General features: G+C 41.2%; 2 protein-coding genes across 6 annotated transcripts; one reads left to right on the forward strand and one right to left on the reverse strand.

The window, feature by feature from the left end:
* Positions 1-727: 727 nt before the first annotated feature.
* Positions 728-14,723, forward strand: LOC135556275 (ubiquitin carboxyl-terminal hydrolase isozyme L5-like). 5 transcript variants are annotated; one of them, XM_064989347.1, is made up of 13 exons: positions 728-1,000; positions 1,479-1,599; positions 1,696-1,758; positions 2,071-2,134; positions 2,221-2,326; positions 2,929-3,054; positions 3,522-3,583; positions 3,790-3,920; positions 4,724-4,787; positions 4,941-5,047; positions 5,985-6,094; positions 6,241-6,339; positions 14,441-14,723. In XM_064989347.1, the coding sequence occupies exons 3-13, from the start codon at positions 1,740-1,742 to the stop codon at positions 14,483-14,485; spliced, it is 933 nt and encodes a 310-aa protein (XP_064845419.1). In that variant the 5' UTR covers positions 728-1,000; positions 1,479-1,599; positions 1,696-1,739; the 3' UTR covers positions 14,486-14,723. The 5 variants fall into 5 exon arrangements, with proteins under 5 accessions (XP_064845419.1, XP_064845420.1, XP_064845418.1 ...); XM_064989348.1 differs by having other exon boundaries at positions 1,479-1,543; XM_064989349.1 differs by lacking the exon at positions 1,479-1,599 and having other exon boundaries at positions 955-1,000.
* Positions 14,724-20,415: 5,692 nt separating this feature from the next.
* LOC135556276 (regulator of G-protein signaling 2-like) lies at positions 20,416-22,674 on the reverse strand. The gene is made up of 5 exons (XM_064989351.1): positions 22,526-22,674; positions 22,336-22,419; positions 22,061-22,122; positions 21,654-21,820; positions 20,416-21,457 (listed from the first exon to the last, which is right to left on the reverse strand). The coding sequence occupies exons 1-5, from the start codon at positions 22,582-22,584 to the stop codon at positions 21,263-21,265; spliced, it is 567 nt and encodes a 188-aa protein (XP_064845423.1). The 5' UTR covers positions 22,585-22,674; the 3' UTR covers positions 20,416-21,262.
* Positions 22,675-26,317: the final 3,643 nt, after the last annotated feature.

A 26,317-nucleotide genomic window follows, 5' to 3' on the forward strand; every position in this document is an offset into this window, starting at 1 on the left:
TTATGTTAGCACAGTCAAACTGTTGTGCTGTTTAAAGAAGCAATAAAACTGGCCTTCTTTAGACTAGTTGAGTATCTGGAGCATCAGCATTTGTGGGTTTGATTACAGGCTCAAAATGGCCAGAAACAAATACATTTCTTCTGAAACTCGTCAGTCTATTCCTGTTCTGAGAAATGAAGGCTATTCCATGTGAGAAAATGCCAAGAAACTGAAGATCTCGTACAACGCTGTGTACTACTTCCTTCACAGAGAAAACTGGCTCTAACCAGAATAGAAAGGAGTGGGAGGCCCCGGTGCACAAATGAGCAAAGGGACAAGTACATTAGTGTTTCTAGTTTGAGAAATAGACACCTCACAAGTCTTCAATTGGCAGGTTTATTAAATAGTACCTGCAAAACACCAGTCTCAACGTCAACAGTGAAGAGGTGACTCCAACAAAAAAAACTCAGATCATAATTACATCCAGAAAATTTCCCATATCATTACGATTCTTGTTTTGTCCAGACCTTTACAAAACATGCATTTAATTATTTAAATAATTGTCGCTGAGGCCGATCATTTTTTCATCACTCACGTTCGAAGATATTAACATTTTATATTCATCCAATGTCTGCCTTGTTTCTGTATGAAGTGATGACATCATTTCTGATCCTGCGGTTCCATGTGCTGTTAGTTCGTATAAACCGGATACAACCCGGATATAGGCGGTCCATGAATCGGCGTATGCGGACGTGAGTAGATTTTCTTGCAAACAACGGGCGGACATCTTTGATGCGGTATCCAGATCTTATAAATCTTCGATTAGCGTGACATTTTGATTCATTTTGTTAGCTAGGTAGCTAGCTAAGCTAACTAATCACTACGAATATTAGATTGCAGTAAATTCACATGCCCTACGGTCTTTTTTGAAATCTTAACATAGTAATGTCTGGAAGCGCAGGAGAATGGTGTCTTATGGAAAGTGATCCTGGTGTTTTCACAGAATTGATCAAAGGTTTTGGTGAGTGTGCTGTATGTCAACTAGCTAGTCTACTATTACTCGATTGCCAACAAGTTCTAGTCAAGTCTGTGCAGTATTGGCTATGCGCATAAACGATTGGTGTTAGTTTGCAGTCCAGCAAATTTTATGATTCTATTTGCGAACCAGATTCAACTTGTTATCTGAAACCGCGAACATGCTAGCCAGGTGGCGTCGTTGATTCCATTACGGGATAATTATGAGAGAGAATTAGCATGCTACCACGACACTTTGGTGTGTATGTGTCGGCGGTTATTAGTTTAGCTAGCTAGCTAGCTGACATTCCTTTAGAAACTGACAAATCAATTTCACTGCATGCCTTTCGATTGAATATTGTACTCAATATGATCAACTCGATGGATAAACAGCTTGTTGGTGCAGTTCTCTGCAAATTCAAATGGCAAACTAACGTTAGATGGCTAGTCCTGTCCACTAACTAATGGTTTAAATTATGTCATAGATGGGCAACTTTGATGGAGGTGGGGGCTCAAAAACGGAACTCGTCATGAGAGGCCGCAGTGAGAGGTCGCATATTCATATCCCCCCCCCCCGTGACAGCTAAGATGCATTTCATTTTTAAAGTTAATTTCCTGCAATTCTACACATTTTACCATTGGGCGGAGAAGATTTTGCAATTTTATAACTAATTTAATGCAATTTTACTCATTTTGCTATAGGGCGGAGGCAAATGTTTCCAGTTTTTAATGACAACTGATGATCAATGGTCCCCACCCTATTCGGTAATTCATTCAACCTTGCTTACTACAAGTTTAGACTGGTAAATTAGCTGGCCGCTAGACAATCTAAAAAGAACATTTGCTGACTTTAGTGACTGCTGATGCAAAACCAAATTTCAAAATTGCACCTTATGTATTCTGTTATAATAAACCTCAACAGTAAGTTGAGACTGTGACTGATAAAACATTTTGGAGTTCTTGGACCTACAAAAGAGGGGCCATTTTGCCCATCCCAAAAGAGGGGTCAGTTTGCCCTTCCCTGGTTTATGTAATTATGTAGTAGTTAACCCATCTTTCTCCTTTCTACTAACCCAGGTTGTAAAGGAGCTCAGGTGGAAGAAATCTGGAGTATGGAACCAGAGAATTTTGAAAACCTCAAGTAAGCCATGGCCCATGCCCTAAACTCTTTACTTTTACACGTTCATAGTATTGCAGTGGTACTAGGTTTCTCTTTCTTCCTTCAAGACCAGTTCATGGGTTGATCTTCCTGTTCAAGTGGCAACCAGGTGAGGAGCCGGGAGGATCTATCGTTCAGGATTCAAGGCTTGACAACATCTTCTTTGCCAAGCAGGTACATGGTTTGGTTTTACATCTGTATTCATTGTATGTTTTGTAGAGTTAGAACATATCCAAATTGCTCTCTGAAGTATTCTCAGAAGTCTCTTGTTTTTCTTTTTGGCACAGATTCTGCTGATAGCGGCTATTTCGAAGAGTCTACCTGTGCATTATTATTGATGTGGTTGTTTTTTTAAACCTCATGTTCAATGTGTTGACTAAGTCTGCTCTGGATAAGAATGTCTGCTTAATGACTAAAATGTAAAATTACAGGATCTCATTTGATGTCTCTCCTGTCTCTCCTGTGTGTGTGCAGGTTGGCATTTATTGAGATGACTCATGTACTGGAGGCAGCTTTGGAGAGTGGTCACTAGCTGGCACAGCTGCAAAGTTATATGGAACGATTTTTAAACCTAACCTTAACCACACTGCAAAGCCTAATGCCAAACCTTAAGTTTAATACCAAAAAGCACATTTTTGTTTTGAATTTTTACAACCTAGACAATATTGTCTTTGCAGCTGGCCCATTCAGTGGAAACTGCTCAGTTCTTCCTCTAGGGAAAGACTCATGACAAACGTAAATAACCTGCTGTCAACCTGCTATGTGTGCTTTTTCAGGTGATAAACAATGCATGTGCTACCCAGGCCATTGTGAGCGTGCTGCTGAACTGTACCCACTCTGACATGCTGTTGGGAGAGACACTCACAGAGTTCAGAGAGTTTTCACTCAGCTTTGATGCAGCTGTAAGTTGATACTGATTATTGGGGCAGCGTTTAGTTTTTGCAAGCTTTAAAAAAAAAAATCAGTCTGTGTTTTTTGTCCTTGAGATGTGCATAACACCTAGCCTGGTTGCCGTGACCCATGTGGTACACAGCGAAGAAGAGCTGTGACATACTGGTCTGGACATGAGGCAATTTGTTGGTATAATATTTGCCCAGACATTGAGACTTTTGATTTGGTTCTCTCAAAAGTTCTTCCCTCTGGGGTCTGAACTCGTGGTGTTTGGATTTGAAAATGCAACAGTTGTCGCTCTGGAAATGTGTGTGGCTTTATATGTATTTTTTTTGGAGTGAGAGAAACTGAGGACAACCATCCACAGTAAAATCCCAGCCACCTTCGTTATTGATGAATCGTGCAGACATTAAACAGACCCTGAAGTCAGGAGACAACATAAAACTCACACATTGATGATATTCTCTCTCCTGTAAAGATGAAAGGTCTGGCTCTCAGCAACTCTGAAGTTATTCGACAAGTTCACAACAGCTTTGCCAGGTGAGTGTACTTTTAATTTCAGCGGGATAGTTTATTACTGCTAACGTCACCAGATTAATCGAAGGCTTGGCTCTAAGTAGACAAATTGCCATTTTTGATTGAATGTTTTTCATAAGACATTACCCACAGAGCTGAAAATGGAAGAGAATAAAGGCCATGTTAGTTTCTCTGCTAATGAAATCTAAAACTGTCGTCTTTGTGTTCAGACAGCAGATGTTTGAGTTTGACGCCAAGTCTTCTGCAAAGGATGAGGATGCGTTCCACTTTGTGAGCTACGTCCCTGTCAACGGCAGGCTCTATGAGCTGGACGGCCTACGTGAAGGACCCATCGACCTCGGTACGCACATACTGGTCATCTATTTAGCTTTATAGATCTATAAAGTTGCTGTTTTGTCCTACATATAATGTTTTGTAGTCTTTCATAGTAGCAGTTTTGGTTAGCTACGTGAATTTGAAAAAAGCTGCTCTTTCAGAATCTTTTAGGTTTTATATACTTTTAGCTTTTAAGTGTTTTATTTAAAAAAAATTATAGTGAATTGTGACTGTGGCCAGTAGTGCAGTTAATCTCGTCTTGAACCTGACACATTCTTCAGAAACACCCTTGATGATTATCTCCACAAAGGTTCCCCAACTGGCGTGTTTTTATTTTATTGTTGGACATAAAATACTTTAAAAACACAAGCAAATCAGCTCCAAATTATTTTAATTTTGGAATCTGTTCCAAAGTTTTCCTACACATAATATACAGTTTATTTAACTAGGCAAGTCCGTTAAGAACACATTCTTATTTACAATGATGGCCTAGGAACAGTGGGTTAACTGCCTTGTTCAGGGGCAGAACGACAGATTTTTACCATGTCAACTCAGGGATTTGATCTAGCAACCTTTCGGTTACTGGCCCAACACTCTAACCACTAGGCTACCTGCCGCCCCAACATCGTATACAAATTTAAGCAAGGTTTGAAATTGTTTTAGTCAAATATGAAATCTGTTTGAGCTTCTTGGTCAATTTGCAGTCTATAAATGATTTGTCATTAGGTTCTGGCCCCCTGACCATCTGCTCAAGAAAAATTGTCCCGTGGCTAAATCTAGTTGATGATTGATCCATGATCTACACTTTATGCTTGTTTTGTGTTTCAGGTGTGTGCAACCAGGACGATTGGATCAACGCAGTTCGGCCAGTGATTGAGAAAAGAATACAGAAGTAAATATATTTTTTACAAGTAAATATACCCTGGTAAATAAGTGTCATATATGGTTGCTCTTTGTGTTGCTCATTGTGCTAGGCAACTTCTATCCGACTCAATTATCAGAAAATAAAATATGAAACAACTGCATCTTCCGTCCCTGGTATCAGGTACAGTGAGGGAGAGATCCGCTTCAACCTGATGGCCATTGTGTCCGACAGGAAGATGATTTACGAGAGGAAGATAGCCGAACTGCAGATCCAGCTAACAGAGGCAAGTGGTGTTGCAGTTATTCATGGTGCAGCCCTCAGGCCAGGACGATACAATTACCTGCCACCAAGGCCATGAATAGACTTCCACCCATGTCACTGCCATTGATCAAGTCCTTTAAAATGTCTGCTTATGATGAAAGAAACATCTATCCTATCTGTGTTAAGTAATGTTAGTGTCACCCCAGAATTTCCTTTAGCTGGTTATTGCCTGCTTTTTGCTGATATAAATACATAAAAACCAACATATAATAATTTGGATGAGATAAATATCCTCTATAAATCAAATTAGCTATGCACGGGGAGGTTGTATTTCATTCGTGTCATTTGTCTACTATGCCTGTCTTCTCTGCCTGTCTTGTCTTGAATTTGCGCTCTCACTGACAAACTTGCAACACTCTATCATGGTAGTGCCTGCAATGTTTCCCGGCACAAGTGAGTCTGTGACAGACATGACTGTATGCAAACAGGGGACAAATGTTCAGGTTTTTTGACGTTTTGCTAGATTAATCTCCCTAAAACACAATTTACAGAAATGTCCACCAAGGAGGAGTATTTAGATGAAGTGATATTTCTTCCTTCTCTTCCTCTAGTCTAAAGCCTGGTTGAGCAGCTAGCTTAAAAATGCCCAAAACAGTACAAATCAAGCTAGCTGGTTAACTAGCAACTGTATAAATGATGAAGGCACATACAAGTGGAAATATACATTTATACGGAAACTGAGGATTTTTACAAGCCTGGTGGATAGAGGGAGACGTGCATTGTTCTAGCTACCATTCACTTCGTTGGCTAACAATCTTCCTCGCATAATAACTACAGTCTCTTCCATGTGGACACTCCTCAAAACACATTACCCTACACACGGTGGTATTCAGATGGGTTTTTATTTGATATGGTAAATCTCGCATTGTACCGAATGGAAATTCTCACCCTTTCTCCAGGAAGAGCCAATGGACACAGACCAGAGCAGCACCCTCCTCAGCTCCCTACAATCAGAAATTGCAAAGTATCAGCTGCTGATCGATGAGGAGAATCAGAAGCTCCAACGATACAAGGTGTGTTCGCTGACCGTGGGTCGATAGCCGTCAGATAATATAATATGGGCGTTTTAGAAGATATGCAGTCATTTCAATACTATATTATAACGCTTGATGTTTTTCTTGAACATTGTGTGTGTGTGTGTACATTTTTTTTTTTGTAGATTGAAAACATCAGACGAAAGCACAACTACCTACCCTTCATCATGGAACTGCTGAAAACACTGGCTGAATACCAGCAGTTGATACCATTGGTGGAAAAGGTGAGGAACAGCTGAGGCCAGGAACGTGAATTTGGTGTGTAATATTATTTTATGTTATGATATTTGAAGGTACTCTACAAACCGTTGTGTTAAATGCACAATTTTGATTTCTACCAGGGGAACAAAACCGAACAAGAACACATTTTCTTTAGAGAAACAGAACCTTTTTATTTTCAAATCAAGTTTATTGGTTGCATAAAAAGATTTGCAGATATTATAGCAGGCGCAGCGAAATGCTTATGTTACTAGTTCCAACAGTGCAACAATGTCTAGCAAATTCAAATCAAATGCCTGAATGATAAATATATGGTCTGTGTAGACCATATATAATTTGTAAAACAAAATTGTATGCACAGTAGTAGGTATATTAGGATGACCTACATTGAGAATACAGTATATACAGTGGGGCAAAAAAAGTATTTAGTCAGCCACATATTGTGCAAGTTCTCCCACTTAAAAAGATGAGGCCTGTAATTTTCATCATAGGTCCACTTCAACTATGACAGACAAAAGGAGAAAAATATCCAGAAAATCACATTGTAGGATTTTTTATGAATTTATTTGCAAGTTATGGTGGTAAATAAGATTTGGTCAACAACAAAAGTTTCTCTACTTTGTTATATCCTTTGTTGGCAATGACAGAGGTCAAACGTTTTTAAGTCTTCACAAGGTTTTTACACACTGTTGCTGGTATTTTGGCCCATTCCTCCATGCAGAACTCGAGAGCAGTGATGTTTTGGGGCTGTTGCTGGGCAACACGGACTTTCAACTCCCTCCAAAGATTTTCTATGGGGTTGAGGTCTGGAGACTGGCTAGGCCACTCCACGACCTTGAAATGCTTCTTACGAAGCCACTCCTTCGTTGCCCGGGCAATGTGTTTGGAATCATTGTCATGCTGAAAGACCGAGCCACGTTTCATCTTCAATGCCCTTGCTGATGGAAGTAGGTTTTCACTCAATCTCACGATACATGGCCCCATTCATTCTTTCCTTTACACGGATCAGTTATCCTGGTCCCTTTGCAGAAAAACAGCCCCAAAGCATGATGTTTCCACCCCCATGCTTCACAATAGGTATGGTGTTCTTTGGATCAACTCAGCATTCTGACCATATGACATTCTCCCAATCTTCTTCTGGATCATCCAAAGGCTCTCTAGCAAATTTCAGATGGGCCTGGACATGTACTGGCTTAAGCAGGGGGACACGTCTGGCACTGCAGGATTTGAGTCCCTGGTGGCGTAGTGTGTTACTTTGGTCCCAGCTCTCTGCAGGTCATTCACTCGGTCCCCCCGCGTGGTTCTGGGATTTTTGTTCACTGTTCTTGTGATCATTTTGACCCCACGGGGTGAGATCTTGCGTGGAGCCCCAGATCGAGGGAGATTATCAGTGGTCTTGTATGTCTTCCGTTTCCTAATAATTGCTCCCACAGTTGATTTCTTCAAGCCAAGCTGCTTACCTATTGCAGATTCAGTCTTCCCAGTCTGGTGCAGGTCTACAATTTTGTTTCTGGTGTCCTTTGACAGCTCTTTGGTCTTGGCCATAGTGGAGTTTTTGAGGTTGTGGACAGGTGTCTTTTATACTGATAACAAGTTCAAACAGGTGCCATTAATACAGGTAACAAGTTGAGGACAGAGGAGCCTCTTAAAGAAGTTGTTACAGGTATGTGAGAGCCAGAAATCTTGCTTTTTTGTCGGTGACCAAATACTTATTTTCCACCATAATTTGCAAATAAATTCATAAAAAATCCTACAATGTGATTTTCTGATTATTTTTTTTTCTCATTTTGTCTGTCATAGTTGAAGTGTACCTATGATGCAAATTACAGGCCTCATCTTTTTAAGTGGGAGAACTTGCACAATTGGTGGCTGACTAAATACTGTTTTGCCCCACTGTACATACATACACAGTAAGTAAACAGTAGGTAAAGTGACCAGTGTTCAATGTCTCTCTCTCACACACACACACACACACACATCTCACATTCGTCTCAAACTTATTCATGACATGCCAGCAACTGACACTATACATCCAAGTATAACTGATCAAATCATGAAAGACAAGCATTGTAGTTTTGAATTCTGTGAAGTGGAAGTGGTGAAAAATAAGTTGTCTATCAACAAATGCAAGCCACCGTTGTCTGACAACTTGGATGGAGAATTACTGAGGATGATGGCAGATGATATTGCCACTCCTATTTACCATATCTTCAATCTAAGCCTACTAGAAAGTGTGTGCCCTCAGGCCTGGAGGGAAGCAAAAGTCATTCTGCTACCCAAGAATAGTAAAGCCCCCTTAACTGGCTCAAATAGCTGACCAATCAGCCTGCTACCAACCCTTAGTAAAAATTTGGAAAGTAATTGTTTGACCAGATACAATGCTTGTTTACTTTAAACTGACTTTCAGCACGCTTTTAGGGAAGGACATTCATCAAGAAGGGCACTTACACAAATGACTGACTGGCTGAGAGAGATTGATGCTAAAAATATTGTGGGGAGAGTTTTGTTATGATTCAGTGCAGCTTTTGACATTATCGACCAAAGTCTGCTGCTTGAAAAACTTATGCGTTATGAATTTACACCCCCTGCTATATTGTGGATAAAGAGTTACCTGTCTACCAGAACAGTGTTCTTTAATGAAAGCCTCCAACATAATCCAGGTAAAATCAGGAATTCCCCATAGCAGCTGTCTAGGCCCTTTTATTATTTTCAAACATTACTAATGACATGTCTTTGAGTAAAGCCGGAGTGTCTATGTATGCGGCTGGCTCTACACTATACATGCCAGCTACTACAGTGGCTGAAATGACTGCCACACTTAACAAGAAGCTGCAGTTAGTTTCAGAATGGGTGGCAAGGAATAAGTTAGTCCTAAATATTTCAACACAATTTTGTAATGAGTAATGTGGATATTGAGCAAGTAGAGGTGACTAAACTGCTTGGAGTAACCCTGGATTGTAAACTGTCATGGTCAAAACCATGTTAATAATCGTATTATGTAGGCTCCTCTGAGGAAGGGGAGGACCATCCTCAGTAAATTTCATAGGTTAAAAACACCTAGCTTCCTTCCTCCCCTGGGTACATTGACTTCAATACAAAACCTAGGAGGCTCACGGTTCTCACCCTCTTCATAGACTTTACACAGTAATTATGACAGGCTGGAGGACGTCCTCCAGAAGTTCTCCAGCCTCAGAGCTCTACAGCATGAACTGACACATTTGTCCGCCCAATCAAAGGTTCAGAGAATTTACCTAGTACTGAAAGCATGAGCTACAGCTAGCTAGCACTGCACTGTATACAATGTGGTGTTTAGTTGACTTGGAGAGACAATAGTTTAACAGTTTTGATAAAAATGTGATTCTTCTAAAATGAAGGAGAAGCAAGAGAAATTGATATTTCTAATTTGTTTTGTTTCGCTTACCTAGCAAATGTAGATGGCATCCCTCTGTTTGAGTAGGCTAAACTAGCTATGTTAGTTATCTAACACAACACTGGAACACTTCCAAGTCAAGGTAAGCTTTTGGTATTACAAATATATTGCCACCGGGGCCTACCAGTATAACTAATTACCGACTGTATACTAATGTTACTCCATGATTGTAGCGTGTTGACTAACACGTTCTATTAGCTATGCTGACTATGAAGTTAGTTTAGATAATATGGTGACAATGATATAGGCTCTTTGTAGAGGTTTGTCTTGGAATTCTTTGCTGTTGCCTGGTCACATACAGCTGATTTGTTGGGCACTAAAGTCCACAAGGGAAGAAAAGGAATACAACGTGGCTGTTATGAGTGCACTCTGTTTTTAAGTGTGATCAAGGGTGTATTCTTTCGGACGATTTGTGATAAAATGTTCCTTAAAAGGAACAAAATGGGGATCAACATACCTGAATTTGTTTGCAACTGTTGGACTGATTACACCCTATATCAGCTAGATGCAGGCAAGACTGCAAGGTGGTATTGAATCTCACTGTCTGTCACTTCAAATTAGTCTCTCGACCTGTGTGTAAACTTTACGTTTTAAACTTTCATAGGCTAGGTTGTAGCAACCTCATGATGGGCATAGGGGAAATTTGATTGTCATTTCGCTGTTGCATTGAACTGGATGTATGCAATATGAATGGCTGTTATCCAGTACGCTGTAATAGAAATAAGGCTATGCTTGTGAAGAAGAAAATAAATAGTCCGCCCTCGTCTTAAACGGCACTGACCACCACAGGTTGATACAACAGTAGCTAGGATGGGAAGGAGTCCGTCCATAATAAAGCTTCTTAACAACAATATCAACAAGACGTGTCCAACAGGTCCTAGTTTTCTCACCGGGATTACTGTTCAATCGTGTGGTCAGGTGCCACAGAGGGACCTTTTGAAAATTACAATTGGCTCAGAACAGGGCAGTGTGCTTGCCTTTGAATGTACACGGAGAGCTAACATTAATAATATGCATGTAAATCTCTCATGGCTCAAATTGGAGGAGATGTTGATTTCATCACTACTTGTTTTTTGTAAGAAGTGATGACATGCTGAATGCACCGAGGTGTCTGTTTTTAAACAACTAGCACACAGCTCGGACACCCATGCATACCCAAGAAGACATGCCACCAGAGGTTTCTTTGCAATCCCCAAGTAAAGAACAGACTATGGGAGGCACACAGTACAACATAGAGCCATGACTACATGGAACTCTATTTCACATCAAAATCAAATTTATTTATATAGCCCTTCGTACATCAGCTGATATCTCAAAGTGCTGTACAGAAACCCAGCCTAAAACCCCAAACAGCAAGCAATGCAGGTGTAGAAGCACGGTGGTTAGGAAAAACTCCCTAGAAAGGCCAAAACCTAGGAAGAAACCTAGAGGAACCAGGCTATGTGGGGTGGTCAGTCCTCTTCTGGCTGTGCCGGGTAGAGATTATAACAGAACATGGCCAAGATGTTCAAATGTTCATAAATGACCAGCATGGTCGAATAATAATAATAATAATAATAATAATAATAATAATAATAATAAGGCAGAACAGTTGAAACTGGAGCAGCAGCACGGCCAGGTGGACTGGGGACAGCAAGGAGTCATGTCAGGTAGTCCTGGGGCATGGTCCTAGGGCTCAGGTCCGCCGAGAGAGAGAAGGAGAGAATGCACACTTAGATTCACACAGGACACCGAATTGGACAGGAGAAGTACTCCAGATATAACAAACTGACCCCAGCCCCCCGACACATAAACTACTGCAGCATAAATACTTGAGGCTGAGACAGGAGGGGTCAGGAGACACTGTGGCCCCATCCGAGGACACCCCCGGACAGGGCCAAACAGGAAGGATATAACCCCACCCACCCACATCAAATCACATTTTATTTGTCACTTGCGCCGAATACAACAGGTGTCGGTGTACAATTCACCAAGCGTTGGATTGTTCATCCACTAATAGGGAACGTGAGCCGGGATTAGACCGTTGTGAGACAGGTTAGGTTTACCATACTGATGATGTGTTGTTGCAATAGTAATCCTTACAGTGAAATGCTTACTTTCAAGCCCTTGACCAACAATGCAGTTTTAAGAAAAATGTGTTAAGTAATAAAAATAACATTATTAAAGAGGAGCAGTAAAATAACAATATTGAGGCAATATACAGGGGTTACTGGTACAGAGTCAATGTGCGCGGGCACAGGTTAGTCGAGGTAATATGTAGGTTGAGTTATAATATTTTTTTTGAATTTTACCCCCCACTTTTCTCCCCAATTTCGTAGGATCCAATTATTAGTAGTTACTATCTTGTCTCATCGCTACAACTCCCGTACGGGTGTCGGGAGAGACAAAGGTCATGCGTCCTCCGAAACCCAACCAAGCCGCGCTGCTTCTTAACACAGCGCGCATCCAACCCGGAATTTAGCCGCGCCAATGTGTCGGAGGAAACACCGTGCACCTGGCGACCTTGGTTAGCGTGCACTGTGCCCGGCCCGCCACAGGAGTCATTGGTGCGCGATGAGACAAGGATATCCCTACCGGCCTAACCCGGACGACGCTAGGCCAATTGTCGCTCCACGGACCTCCCAGTTGTGGCCGGCTGTGACAGAGCGCGAACCCAGAGTCTCTGGTGGCACAGCTAGCGCTGTGCCCTAGCCCACTGCGCCACCTGGGAGGCTAGGTTGAGTTATTAAAGTAACTATGCATAGATAATAACCAGATTAGCAGCAGCGTAAAAGGGTGGGTTGGGGACGACGTCAATGCAAATAGTCTGGGTAGTGTGCACACAGCTGTTAAGAAGCCTTTTAGACCTAGACTTGGTGCTCTGGTACCACTTGCCATGCGGTAGCCGAGAGTACAGTCTATGACTAGGGTGGCTGGAGTCTGACAATTTTTAGGGCCTTCCTCTGACATACCCTGCAGTGATGCAACCAGTCGGGATGCGCTCTGGTGCAGCTCTAGGTCTTTTTGAGGATCTGGGGAATAGGCTTTGTTGTGCCCTCTTCTTTACATCTGTCTTTGTGTTAGGACCATGATAGTTTGATGTGGACACAAAGGAACTTGAAGCTCTCAACCTGCTCACTACAGCCCTGTCGATGAGAATGGGGCTGTGCTTGGTCCTCCTTTTCCTGAAGTCCACAATCATCTCCTTTGTCTTGATCAAGTGAGGGAGAGGTTGTTATCCTGGCACCACACGGCCAGGTCTCTGACCTCCCTATAGGCTGTCTCATAATTTTCCGTGATCAGGCCTACAGCTGTTGTCATCAAACTTAATGATAGTGTTTGAATCGTGCCTGGCTGTGCAGTTATAGGTGTACAGGAGGGGACTGAGCACGCACCCTTGAGGGGCCCCTGTGTTGAGGATCAGCATAGCAGATGTGTTGTTACCTACCCTCACCACCTTGGGGTGGCCCATCAGGAAGTCCTGAATCCAGTTGGCGAGGGAGGTGTCTAGTCCCAGAGTCCTTATCTTAGTGGAGAGCTTTGAGGGCACTATGGTGTTGAATGCTGAGCTGTAGTCAATGATCAGGTAACTGATGCAAGTCGTAGAATCCGACTAATAAATACACCTCATGGAACAGCAGGGACTGCAGAGAAATACACACACACAGACGCTTGCACACACACTCTACACATGTAGATGTGTAATAATGTTATGTGGATTTATGTGTAATGTAAGTGCCTTAATGTGTTTGGATCCCAGGAGGACTAGCTGCTGCCTTGGCGACAGCTAATGGTGATCCCTAATAAATACAAAAGGTGTAGGGCAGAGTACTGGGCAGGTAGCTGGTTAGTGATGGCTGTTCAACAGTCTGATAGCCTGGTGATAGCTGTTTCTCAGTGTCTTGTTCATGGCTCTGATGCACCTTTTACCTTCTCTCTGTGATGTGCACGCCAAGGAACTTGAAGCTTTAGACCATCTCCACCGCGGTCCTGTCTGTTTGTGTGGGGGGGGGGGTGGGGGGGGGGGGGGTGCTCCTCTATATCCTGTAGTCAACAATCGGCTCCTTTGCTTTGTTGAAATTGAGGGAGAGGTTTTTTTCATGACACCACTCCCGTCTTGAGAACTGGTAATGTCATCTTTAGTTCCAAAAATATTCCTCATGTCGAGTATGTGATTTGGTGAAGTTATATTGTTTGTAGTAGTCTAAACACATTCCAATTCACTCCATGATGATCAGTGCTTCATGCCAAGCCCCCTCAATGTCCACCCCCTCTCTTGCTCTCTCCCCACCCATGAAATTTCAGTCGCATCTCACGCCTGTGCTTTTCTCACCAATCAAACATCTAAACGACTATCTTACCTCTTTCACAGCGAGCTTCTGTGCTAATTGGTGGAGTGCATTTTATTAATGAGCTAAATGTAAAAACAATGTTGATTTCACAGTTAAATAAAAATTAGCCAAAAGGAAAAATGTGATCCTTTTTTTGTGGGTCGAACCGGTACAGAAGTTGTTTTTTCTGCCATGGTCAGAACACCATAACGGTAAATAATTACCATTCCAACTCCTGTTCTGAACTAATTTGAGTGTAGTTCTTGATATACAGCTGATTCCCACTAGAGGGTAGTATTAACCTATCATAGACACCTGCTCACTGGCGCTAAACTATTTCATGAATTTGTGTGTTCTGCTCCCCAGGCAAAAGAGAAGCAGAGTGCCAAAAAAGTCCAGGAAGCAAAGTGACCCCACAAACACACGCCCTTGTTAGTCAGTCATCTTATTCATGTGAAAGGCCATGGACCCTCTCCCCACAATTGTATCCTGTGAACCCGCCCCCCCCGCCAGACATGAGCACATGTGGTGGGACAGAACTGTGTTCACTGTCCCACCCAGGTCTACCCTTCAGCTGTAATGCATGCCTGGAAAGATATGTTTAAATGGGCTTGTCTTATTTTCATAATAAAATGTTTAGATGTTCGAACATGCTGTAATTTTATTGTTAAATGCATTTCATCATTGTGGCCGACATGGTCAAGTGTGTCGTTTTTTTTAATAGTCGTTGCGTAGCCTAGCGGTTAGACCATTGGGCCAGTAACTGAAAGGTTGCTAGTTTAAATCCCTGAACTGACAAGGTAAATCTGTCAATCTGCCCTTGAGCAAGACACTTAACCCTAATTGCTCCAGAGTCGCCGTCAATACTGTCTGATTCCTGGCCACGACTTAACCATCGGAGTGCACATGTTTGAAACATGACAAATGTAAGCGCCCCTATCTTTAGATAAACAAGTGCCACTCGGTCTTAAACAGTGGTGTAAAAATAAAGTTGTTTTTTGGGGTATCTGTACTTTACTATTTATATTTCTAAAAGAAATTATGTACTTTTTACTCCATACATTTTCCCTTGACACCAAAGTACTTTTGGGTGTCATTTTGAATGCTTAGCAGGATTGTAAAATGGTCCATTTCATACTTATCCAGAGAACATCCCTGGTCATCCTTACTGCCTCTGCTCTGGGGGACTCACTAAACACATGCTTTATTTGTAAATTATGTCTGAGTGTTGGAATGTGACCCTGGCTTTGCGTAAATTAAAAAAACAAGAATTGTGTAGTCTGGTTTGCTTAACATAATGAATTTTAAACCATTATTTTACTTTTTGATACTTAAATATATTTTAAACTACATTTACTTCAGTATATTTAAAACCAAATACTTTACTCAAGTATAATTTGACTGGGTGACTTTCACTTACCTTAATAGAAAATGACTCAAGTATCTTACTTTTACTCAAGTTTGACAATTGGGTACTTTTTCCACCACTGGTCTTAAATGAATGTACCACCACACCAAGTTAAAATGCTTTAGATCAGTGGTCGTCAATCCTCAAGGCATTCCTAGTTGGTCACCAAAATTTTAGTAGAAAAGTCAACGATAAAGACTTGCCCTTTTTCCATGTTTTTTTCCCCTCTTTGTGGATGGTGAACTTGATTCAGAAGCCCTACTGGGTAAGCGAAATGTGCTTGTTTTTAACTATTTTATTAGTCTGAAAGACAAACTCTGCCTACTTGACTGGGAGATCTGTGGCTAAATTGATCTACCGTGTGGCTTAGTTAGTGTATGGTGCTTGCAGTGCCAGGGTTGAACTCACTATTGTAAATGGCTCTGCAAAAGATTGTCTGCTAAATGACACAAATATAAATTGAGTGCGTTTACGGCGCTGGCCAATCGGATAGCTCAATTCACTGTGCCTCTGGGATGCTGGCCTTCTCGGCACGGTTCATCTATCCAGTGTCTGTTATTTTGCCCATATTAATCCTTGTATTGGCCAGCCTGAGATGTGGCTTTTTCTTTGCAACTCTGCCTAGAAGGCCAGCATCCCGGATTCACCTCTTCACTGTTGACATTAAGACTGGTGTTTTGCTGGTACTATTTAATGTTTCTCAAACTAGACACTAATGTACTTGTCATCTTGCTCAGTTGTGCACCGGTGCCTCCCACTCTTTCTAATCTGGTTACAACCAGTTTGTGCTGTTCTGTGAAGGGAGTAGTACACAGCGTTGTACGAGATCTTCAGTTTTTTTGCAATTTCTCACATGGAATAGCCTTCATTTCTCAGAACAAGAATAGACTGACGAGTTTCAGAAGAAAGTTTGTTGTTTATAGCCATTTTGAGCCTGTAAACGAACCCACAAATGCTGATGCTACAGATACACAACTAGTCTAAAGGCCAGTTGTATTGCTTCTTTAATCAGCACAACAGTTTAACTCTGCAATTGCAAAAGGGTTTTCTAATGATCAATAACCCTTTTAAAATGATAAACTTGGATTCGCTAACACATCGTGCCATTGGAACACAGGAGTGATGGTTGCTGATAATGAGCCTCTGTATGCCTATGTAGATATTCCATAAAAAATCTGCCAGATACAATAGTCATTTACAACATTAACAATGTCTACACTGTATTTCTGATCATTTTAATGGACAAAAAATTTGATTTTCTTTCAAAACAAGGACATTTCTAAGTGACCCCAAACTTTTTAACAGTAGTGTGTGTATATATAGTTAAAATCGGAAGTTTACATATACATTTAAAATCAGTTTTTCACAATTTCTGACATTTAATCCGAGTAAGAATTCCCTGTCTTAGGTCAGTTAGGATCACCACTTCATTTTCTGAATGTGAAATGTCAGAATAATAGTAGAGAGAATGATTGATTTAATTTCAGCTTTTATTTATTTCATCACATTCCCAGTGGGTCAGACGTTTACATACTAATTGATTGTATTTCGTAGCATTGCCTTTTTAAATGGTTTAACTTGGGTCAAACGTTTCAGGTAGCCTTCCACAAGCTTCCCACTAAGTTTTGGCCCATTCCTCGTGACAGAGCTGGTGTAATTGAGTCAGGTTTGTAGGCCTCGTTGCTCACACATGCTTTTTCAGTTCTGCCCACAAATGTTCTATAGGATTGAGGTCCGGGCTTTGTGATGGCCGCTCCAATACCTTGACTTTGTTGTCCTTAAGCCATTTTGCCACAACTTTGGAAGTATGCTTGGGGTTATTGTCCATTTGGAAGACCCATTTGTGACCAAGCTTTAACTTCCTGACTGATGTCTTGAGATGTTGCTTCAATATATCCACATTATTTTCCATCCTCATGATGCCATCTATTTTGTGAAGTGCACAAGTCCCTCCTGCAGCAAAGCACCCCCACAACATGATGCTGCCAGCCCCGTGCTTCACGGTTGGGATGGTGTTCACCGGGCTTGCAAGCGTCCCCCTTTTTCCTCCATACATAATGATGGTCATTATGGCCAAACAGGTATATTTTTGTTCCATCAGACCAGGGGACATTTCTCCTAAAAGTACCATCTTTGTCCAAACTGTAGTCTGCCTTTTTAATGGTGGTTTTGGAGCAGTGGTTTCCTTGCTGAGCGGCCTTTCAGGTTATGTTGATAAAGATATTTTTGTACCTGTTTCCTCCAGCATCTTCACAAGGTCCTTTTGCTGTTGTTCTGGGATTGATTTGCACTTTTCGCACCAAAGTACGTTCATCTCTAGGAGACAGAAAAACAATGGTATCAATCAAATTTATTTTATGAAGCTCTTCTTATCAGCTGATGTCACGAAGTGCTGTACAGAGGAACCAGGCTATGAGGGGTAGCCAGTCCTCTTCTGGTTGAGCCGGGTGAAGATTATAACAGAACATTTTCAAGATGTTCAGATGTTCGTAGATAACCAGCAGGGTAAATAATAATAATCACAATGGTTGTAGAGGGTGCAACAGGTCAGCACCTCAGGAGTAAATGTCAGTTGGCTTTTCATAGCCAATCATTCAGAGTATCTCTGCCATTCCTGCTGTCTCTAGAGGATTGAAAACAGCAGGTCTGGGACAGGTAGCCCGTCTGGTGAACAGGGTTATATAGACGCATGCAGAACAGTTGAAACTGGAGCAGCAGCATGACCAGGTGGACTGGGGACAGCAAGGAGACATCAGGCCAGGTAGTCCTGAGGCATGGTCCTAGGGCTCAGGTCCTCCGAGAGAGAATTAGAGGGCGCATACTTAAATTCACACAGGACACTGGATAAGAAAGGAGAAATACTCCAGATATAACAGACTGACCCTAGCCCCTGACACAAACTATTGCAGCATAAGCACTGGAGGCTGAGACAGGAGGGGCCAAGAGAAACTGTGGCCCTGTCCGGCGATACCCCCGGACAGGGCCAAACTGGCACGATATAACCCCACCTACTTTTCCAAAGCACAGCCCCCACACCACTAGAGAGAGATCCCCAACCACCAACTTACCATCCTGAGACAAGGCCCGAGTATAGCCCACGAAGATCTCCCCCACGGCACAACCCTTTTCCAAAGCACAGCCCCCACACCACTAGAGAGAGATCCCCAACCACCAACTTACCATCCTGAGACAAGGCCCGAGTATAGCCCACGAAGATCAACCCCACGGCACAACCCAAGGGGGGGAGCCAACCCGGACAGGAAGATCACATCGGTTACTCAACCCACTCAAGTGACGTACCCTTCCTAGGGATGGCATGGAAGAGCACCAGGTATGACGGCTGTGTGGTCCCATGGTGTTTTTCTTGCATACTATTGTTTGTACAGATGAACAAGGTACCTTCAGGCATTTGGAAATTGCTCCCAAGGATGAACCAGACTTGTGGAGGTTACAATTTTTTTTCTTTGTCTTTGCTGATTTCTTTAGATTTTCCCATGAAAATGTCATGTCCTGCAAAGAGGCACTGAGTTTGAAGGTAGGCCTTGAAATACATCCACAGGTACACCTCCAATGGACTCAAATGATGTCAATTAGCCAGAAGCTTCTAAAGCCATGACATTTTCTGGATTTTTCCAAGCTGTTTAAAGGCACAGTCAACTTGGTGTATGTAAACTTCTGACCCACTGGAATTGTGATACAGTCAAATGATCTGTCTGTAGACAAATGTTGAAAAAATTACTTGTCATGCACAAAGTAGATGTCCTAACCGACTTGCCAAAACTATAGTTTGTTAACAAGACATTTGTGGAGTGGTTGAAAAAATAGTTTTAATGACTCCAATATACAGTATATATATTGTTTCATTACCAAAATGTATACTTTCCCTTTAAAATTGAGAATTACAGTCATTGGAGTTAATTACAGATTTTTTTCTGCTGTGTATGAAATTCTTAGGCGGGCAGTCTTAAGTGGTCATTTTTAGGATGGAAAAACTGTCTGTGTCAAATGAAACGACCAAAACCAACCACAATAGTTCCTGCGAAGTTTTGACTGGAAGTTTAGTGTGAAAAAACTTGCCCTTTGCAAAACATTGAGCCTGCTTCTAAGAAACATTGAGCTATATTTGGTCTATTTGGGAGAATGTGTTAGATGGATGTCTTATTATGCCTGCATGCTCGGAGTGTATGGAGTTATTTTGGGTCTGTTTGAGTTGAGGTGTGTAAGGTGAGAAATGGTCACATTTCATAACAGAAATGGTCAAATATCATAAGAGGCCATGGGTACTACCGGACAGCTGTCAGAGAGGAGAGCTGTCTTCTCAGTGTCAGCTTTTATAACGAGTTCATGCTCCTCTGTACCAACAACACTTTGTCATGTCAGGATTAACACAAGGTCTGCACATCCCCATAGTCAGGCACAGAGATATTGTACACTGTGTCAGTCATAATCTTTTTTTCGAGAACACAGCACCATTTTTACTGGAACCTCTTATTCATATGACCCCATTCCGCTGCGTGAGCACTGTTCCACTGGAAGCCAAATGATGTGTTGTGCAGACAATTTGTCTGGTAGTGTTACAGTAGATAGATTCCATCCAGGAGTCGTGAGGAAAGGGAATTGATATGATGCAGGTATTTATATCTTTGACATTTTGTGTTTTGAGTAAATATTTGGTCTGGAAGGGAGCAGACTGGGAAGGACTCATATATGGAATCTCTTTACACCAAAACATCCCCTTCCTCAGCAGCCTCAAGGTACTGCTGTGAAGTTGCAAGGTAAAATGTACTGTATAGTTGATCCTGTCTTGGACTTCATTCACTTTCGTTGACATGATGGTTTGTTATGACTTGGAGTTCAATTTTAATTGGATCTGAAGTGTCTTTTTATCATTAAAAACACAGTGTTAAAGCCTTCAGGGCCCAATAACTGGAAATGTTCTGAATTCAATATTTTATTAGACTTGACATTGGACATGTATGTATTCAACAAAATAAAAAAGAAACACAGTATTGCAGTCCAGCTGCCACCATACCTTTGCCTCTGTCTATTGTTTTATTTACAGTAAGTTCACCCACAATGAACTGCAGGGGGTTATAAAGAAACTACATAGAAAATATGTAGAAACTATAATGGACCTATATATATTTTCAAATAACTGCCCTTTTTCTGTAAAAAAATATATATATCTGTGCGGCCCTCCGTTGAATTTCGAAATCCTGATGTGGGCATCGAACCAAAAAGTCTGCCCATACTTGGTTTGAAGCAACATCCGCTACAATATTTAGTGTAAACACCTTTATGTGACCCAAAACATTCACCTCCATTCAGCTCTCCAACAAAACAGTTACCAATTTAAACCTATTCCACTGGTCCCAGAAAGTGCTTACTCGCATCATATAGTTGCAAATAGTTATTAGACAGTTATTTACTGGTACTGGTGTTTGGTGAAACTAACTCAATTGCATATTCAAACCCCACAGGATAGGCAGTTCCATTTTAAGCCATTATCAAAATGACTGTCTGATCTGCATTGTTTTGTCTCAATCTTCAAAAGCAGGATGCGCAAAGTTGAATTTACATTTTTAAAATGTAAACGAAAAGCTATTCAGTTATTCACTGTACTTCCTACATTACAGTACTATTTATAAATAGTGCCCTACAGCATTGCCATTGACCACATGGCTCAAATGTGAAATGGTTTTACATCCCATGTAACTTACATGGTGTCAGTGCAACATGTCATGTGTCATTGCATAGACAATCCTTGAAAGTGGTTCATCTTAGGACTTGAGATATTGCCCCTCTCCCCTGGCAATGGCACAGAGTTCCTTGTAGAGCTCAGAGTGGATGAAGCGAGGGTACGAGTTGTTCTCCATCAGGCTGAACACCTTCTTCTGGGCCAACAGGAAACACGTCCGGCTGGGCAGACACAGGCTCTGGACGATAGCATCTTTCGTTTGGTAGTCCAGGTTGATCTGCAACCAAATAGAGACAAGAACACCAATAAGTCTTTGCACAATTAGAGTGATCACACATTGGCATTAGATATAAGTTGTTTGGAAATAAGAAACATAACTATCACTTTATCGTTACCATATTTTTATTATATGATTGTTGCTTAATATCAGCACTTTAAGAATGACTCCTGAACGTAGTGAAAGGAAAACTCACCTCTTTAGGAGCATCACACTGGATGAACTCTTCATAGATGCTTCTGGCCCTCGACGACAGTTTCTCTAGAGACGAGATGGTCCTGAACTCCTCACAGGCTGTCCAGAACTCTATATTCTCCTCACAGAACTCTGACTTCAGGAAGATCCGAAATGCTGCCTTTCCATCTGCAGGAGAGGAGGGAGGGAAGGAGAGAGAATGTCAAAGCAGCTCTCAAGCAGTAGAATGTCTTCAAGCTGAGTTGAGAACTGTCAAATATCAACCAATCAGAGGTGCAGTTTAGATCCAACTGTACTTCAAGTTGACTCACTTCATTCATGTACATTTTCACTCTATAACATTTGTGCCTATTTCATACAGTCATGCTGATATCATATGAGCTATAAAAGACAGGGTGTGGCATTTACATTTGTGACTCAGGAGTTTGTCAAGTGACTGTGCCCATTGGTTGACTTCATCCACTGTTGGCCTTAGGAAGGAGAGAACAGTCACATTAGAGGCCTGTAGTAGTAGCAGTATACCAGTAGTAAAAACGACTTGTATATACTACTTGCATACAAGTAGTAGTACCTACTGCTTTTAGACACATATATCAAGGTTGATCATTATTAGGATATGGAGCCTTATGGTACTCCCTTATTTACATCCATAATACTACATGATTCAGACCCCTGAGCCTTACCTGTAAGATCTTCTTCTTGCCATGGATTTTGAAGAAGAGGTGATCTTCAAGAGATATCGTATCCTTGTCCTCCAGTTTCTCTTCCTAAAAAATATATTTTTCTGTTAGTATCATTCCATGTGACTGCTATCATTGCTTAACAAGGTCACGTTAATCAGCTGTAATAACACAAACAGAATAATTAACTCACTTGATTCCTTTTTTATCAATAGAGAAATCTGACGCCTTCATACAGTCTGTACATGCCATGTCTCTGTCTGATACAACACACTCTCAATATTCTGTGGTAAAAAAAACTGAATATAGCAGACTATAGCAGTCAAATGAATCTACCTCCCTCTAGAGCAGTCAGAGCACTTTATATTTTCCTTCTGATATCGTCATGCTAGGAAGGCCGGCCTAGAGTAACAGATCTGTAACCTGATTGGCCCACTCTGTGAACAGTTGGCTAGCCCATCTGCTGACAGTGAGAGCCTGCGGCAGTAAAGAAGTGCTAGGGAATGTGATTGGTTGTTTAGTGTAAACGGTTACACTACTGAAAGTGCTTCCATATTTAACTCCGGGTAGGCCAATGACATAGAGGCGCACCAAGTCCACCCAAAACTAAAATGTAGTTTAGAGGACCCCCCCCTTACATACACACACACCAGCTCTTATAGAACAAATATATATATATATAAGATGTAAGATGTAAGATGCATACTGGTTGGAATGCCATAGCCCATCAAACTCGTTTTCCTACATTGCTGTTTACGCTCTATAAATAGAGTCTTAGTTATAAAAATAGTAAGGTGGGAGGAAGTGGTTGGAAATAAATTACTTTAGCTGCCATTCTCCAAGCATTTCTGCCGGTTTGTTTTCTGTAAAGATGACCCAAACCCTTTCACCTCTAATTTCTTTAAAAGCCCTTCAGGTCGATGTCTGCACCCCGCGGAAGATCTAATTAGCATAACACAAAAATCATTAAAACATCTGTCAGTTTAAGCTAGAGATATGTTTTTTTTTTGCATACGCTGCGTCTCAGTCCACCGTATCCGCCTATGACGCACTTCCGCATCTGTGGGGAAAAGTGACAGAGCTAGAGCGGTGTTTGTCAGACCATGAGACATCCCAAAAATCAATCCTCTCACAAAATCGCCTGTAGCGTTCGAACGGTACAAACTATTATGACCCATCTATGGAAAGATGAGACCCCCACAAACACAATGCTCTACAACCCTCACAAGTGTCTTGGGACTCGTCTGAAGTCGGTACAGCCGATCAACCAACTTCTGTCTTTAGCGTTCAAACAGTTTGGTCTACACACCAAGAATCGTCTGAAGGTCCCCCAGTACCAGTTGAAAAAATGTATGTAACTATATATGGAGACTGTTTATACATAAGGGGTTAAATACATGTAATATATGTAAAAAATAAAAATAAAAAAGTTTCATATATCTGTCACATATACAGTTGGAGTAGGAAGTTTACATACACCATAGCCAAATACATTTAAACTCAATTTTTCACAATTCCTGACATTGAATCCAAGTAAGAATTCCCTGTTTTAGGTCAGTTAGGATCACCACTTCATTTTAAGAATTCGAAATGTCAGAATAATAGTAGAGAGCATGATTTGAGCTTTTATTTCTTTCATCACATTCCCAGTGGTTCAGAAGTTTACACTCTGACACTCAATTAATATTTGGGAACATTGCCTTTAAATTGTTTAATATGGGTCAAATGTTTTGGGTAGCCTTCCACAAGCTTCCCACAATACGTTGGGTGAATTTTGTCCCATTCCTCCTGACAGAGCTGCTGTAACTGAGTCAGGTTTGTAGGCCTCTTTGCTCGCACACGCTTTTTCAGTTCTGCCCACAAATTCCCTATAGGATTGAGGTCCGTGCTTAGTGATGGCCACTCTAATACCTTGACTTTGTTGTCCTTAAGCCATTTTGCCACCACTTTGGAAGTTGGCTTGAGGTCATTGTCCATTTGGAAGACCCATTTGCGACCAAGCTTTAACTTCCTGACTGATGTCTTGAGATGTTGCTTCACTATATCCACATAATTTTCCATCCTCATGATGCCATCTATTTTGTGAAGTTCACCAGTCCCTCCTGCAGCAAAACATCCTCACAACATGATGCTGCCACCACTGGAATTGTGATACAGTGAATTATAAGTCAAATAATCTGTCTGTGAACAAATGTTGGAAAAATTACTTGTGTCATGCACAAAGTTGATGTCCTAACCGTCTTGCCAAAACTATAGTTTGTTAACAAGAAAATTGTGGAGTGGTTGAAAAGCGAGTTTTAATGACTCCAACCTAAGTGTATGTAAACTTACGACTTCAACTGTAGGACAGACATTTCAGAACAAACATCCTTTAGAATCTTTTGTTCCATGTAGTGAGTCTCTTATCCATTGCGTTTGAATGGGATAATAGCAGTAAGGCCAAAATAAAAATGTTATCAAATCATTTTTTTTTTATTTTTTTTTTTTAATATACTTCAAGTGGTCTTCCAATTCAAAAACAAAAAGCAAAATTGTCCTGAAATAGACACAAAAATATATCTTATGAATTAATCCAACCTGATCTTTTCAAGCAGTGGGAGATGCCAAGAAAATAATGCATGGAAAGTATGATGAGGAGGACTTAACTTGATGCAATATCCGCTTGACAACACAAAGTAAGATGTCAGATGCGTACTGATTGGAATGCCATAGCACATCGAACTCGTTTTCTTACATTCCTGTTGATGCTCTATAAATAGAGTCTTAGTTGTAAAAATAGAAAGGTGGGAAGAAGTGGTTGGAAATAAATTACTTTAGCTGCAATTCTGCAAGCATTTATGTCTTTGACAGTGCTTCTCAGTCAATTTGTAGAAATGTGCTCACCTGCAATTAACTTAATAAGTGCCTTTGTTAGATTGATATGAAAGAGGGGGGACATTACCTAATTCAACAGTGTGCAAGCTAATGCAGTTAACCACTATCTGGAAATATTTGGACAGTCACTGGTCAGGTTTTGAGGGTCAACCAGATTGTTTTCTGTAAAGATGACCCAAACCCTTTCACCTCTAATCTCTTTAAAAGCCCCTAAGTTCGTTGTCTGCACCCCGCTGAAGACCTAATTAGCATAACACAAAAATCAACATAACAATCTGTCAGTGTTAGATAGAAATATGTTTTTTTGCATGGATTGCATCTCAATCCACAGTATCCGCCTATGTCGCACTTCCGCATCTGCTGTGAAAGCTGACAGAGCTAGAGCGGTGTTTGTCAGACCATGAGACATCCCGAAAATTGATCTTCTCACAAAATCGCCTGTAGCTTTCAAACAGTACAAACTATTATGACCCATCTATGGAAAGATGAGACCCTCACAAACAAAATGGTGTTCTCCATTTTGCTCTAGAACCCTCACTGTCTTGGGACTCGCCTGAAGTCAGTACAGCCTATCTACCAACTTCTGTCTTTAGTGTCCGAACAGTTTGGGCTACACACCAAGACTCGTCTGACGATCATCTATGTCTAAACATGTACAAATATATTTTGAAGTGTAATTCCCCTTTAATTGCGCATCTGGCCCTTTAATTACGCTTCCAGCGAGTGAGGAATGTGTCATCTAATATGCAAGAGGAGTGATGGTTCTGTACTGCTGCTGTTCTTTTCTTGGCAAAGTTTGCAAATAACAAATAATACATATATCAATGATATACTTACTCATGATAGACTTCTGTGAGGTAAGCCTACTTGGCAGTTAACATTTAATTAAGAAGGTTTTGAGGAAATATTTCTGTCAATCCACAAGACGGTTATCACATCAACTGACTACACACAGAGTGCTAGACAAACGCACACCCCACACAGAAAGAGAATGGCAATATTGCTGGAAAGTCAAATAAACTATCTTAGGTTTGTCTTTTTAAGTCAATAGTTGCTAACCAGGGGTGGGATAATGTCAAGTTGCATTGATTAGATAGTAGCTGGAACCTTG

This window comes from Oncorhynchus masou, chromosome 15 (genome assembly GCF_036934945.1).
Source record: "Oncorhynchus masou masou isolate Uvic2021 chromosome 15, UVic_Omas_1.1, whole genome shotgun sequence".
Lineage (NCBI taxonomy): Eukaryota > Metazoa > Chordata > Actinopteri > Salmoniformes > Salmonidae > Oncorhynchus > Oncorhynchus masou.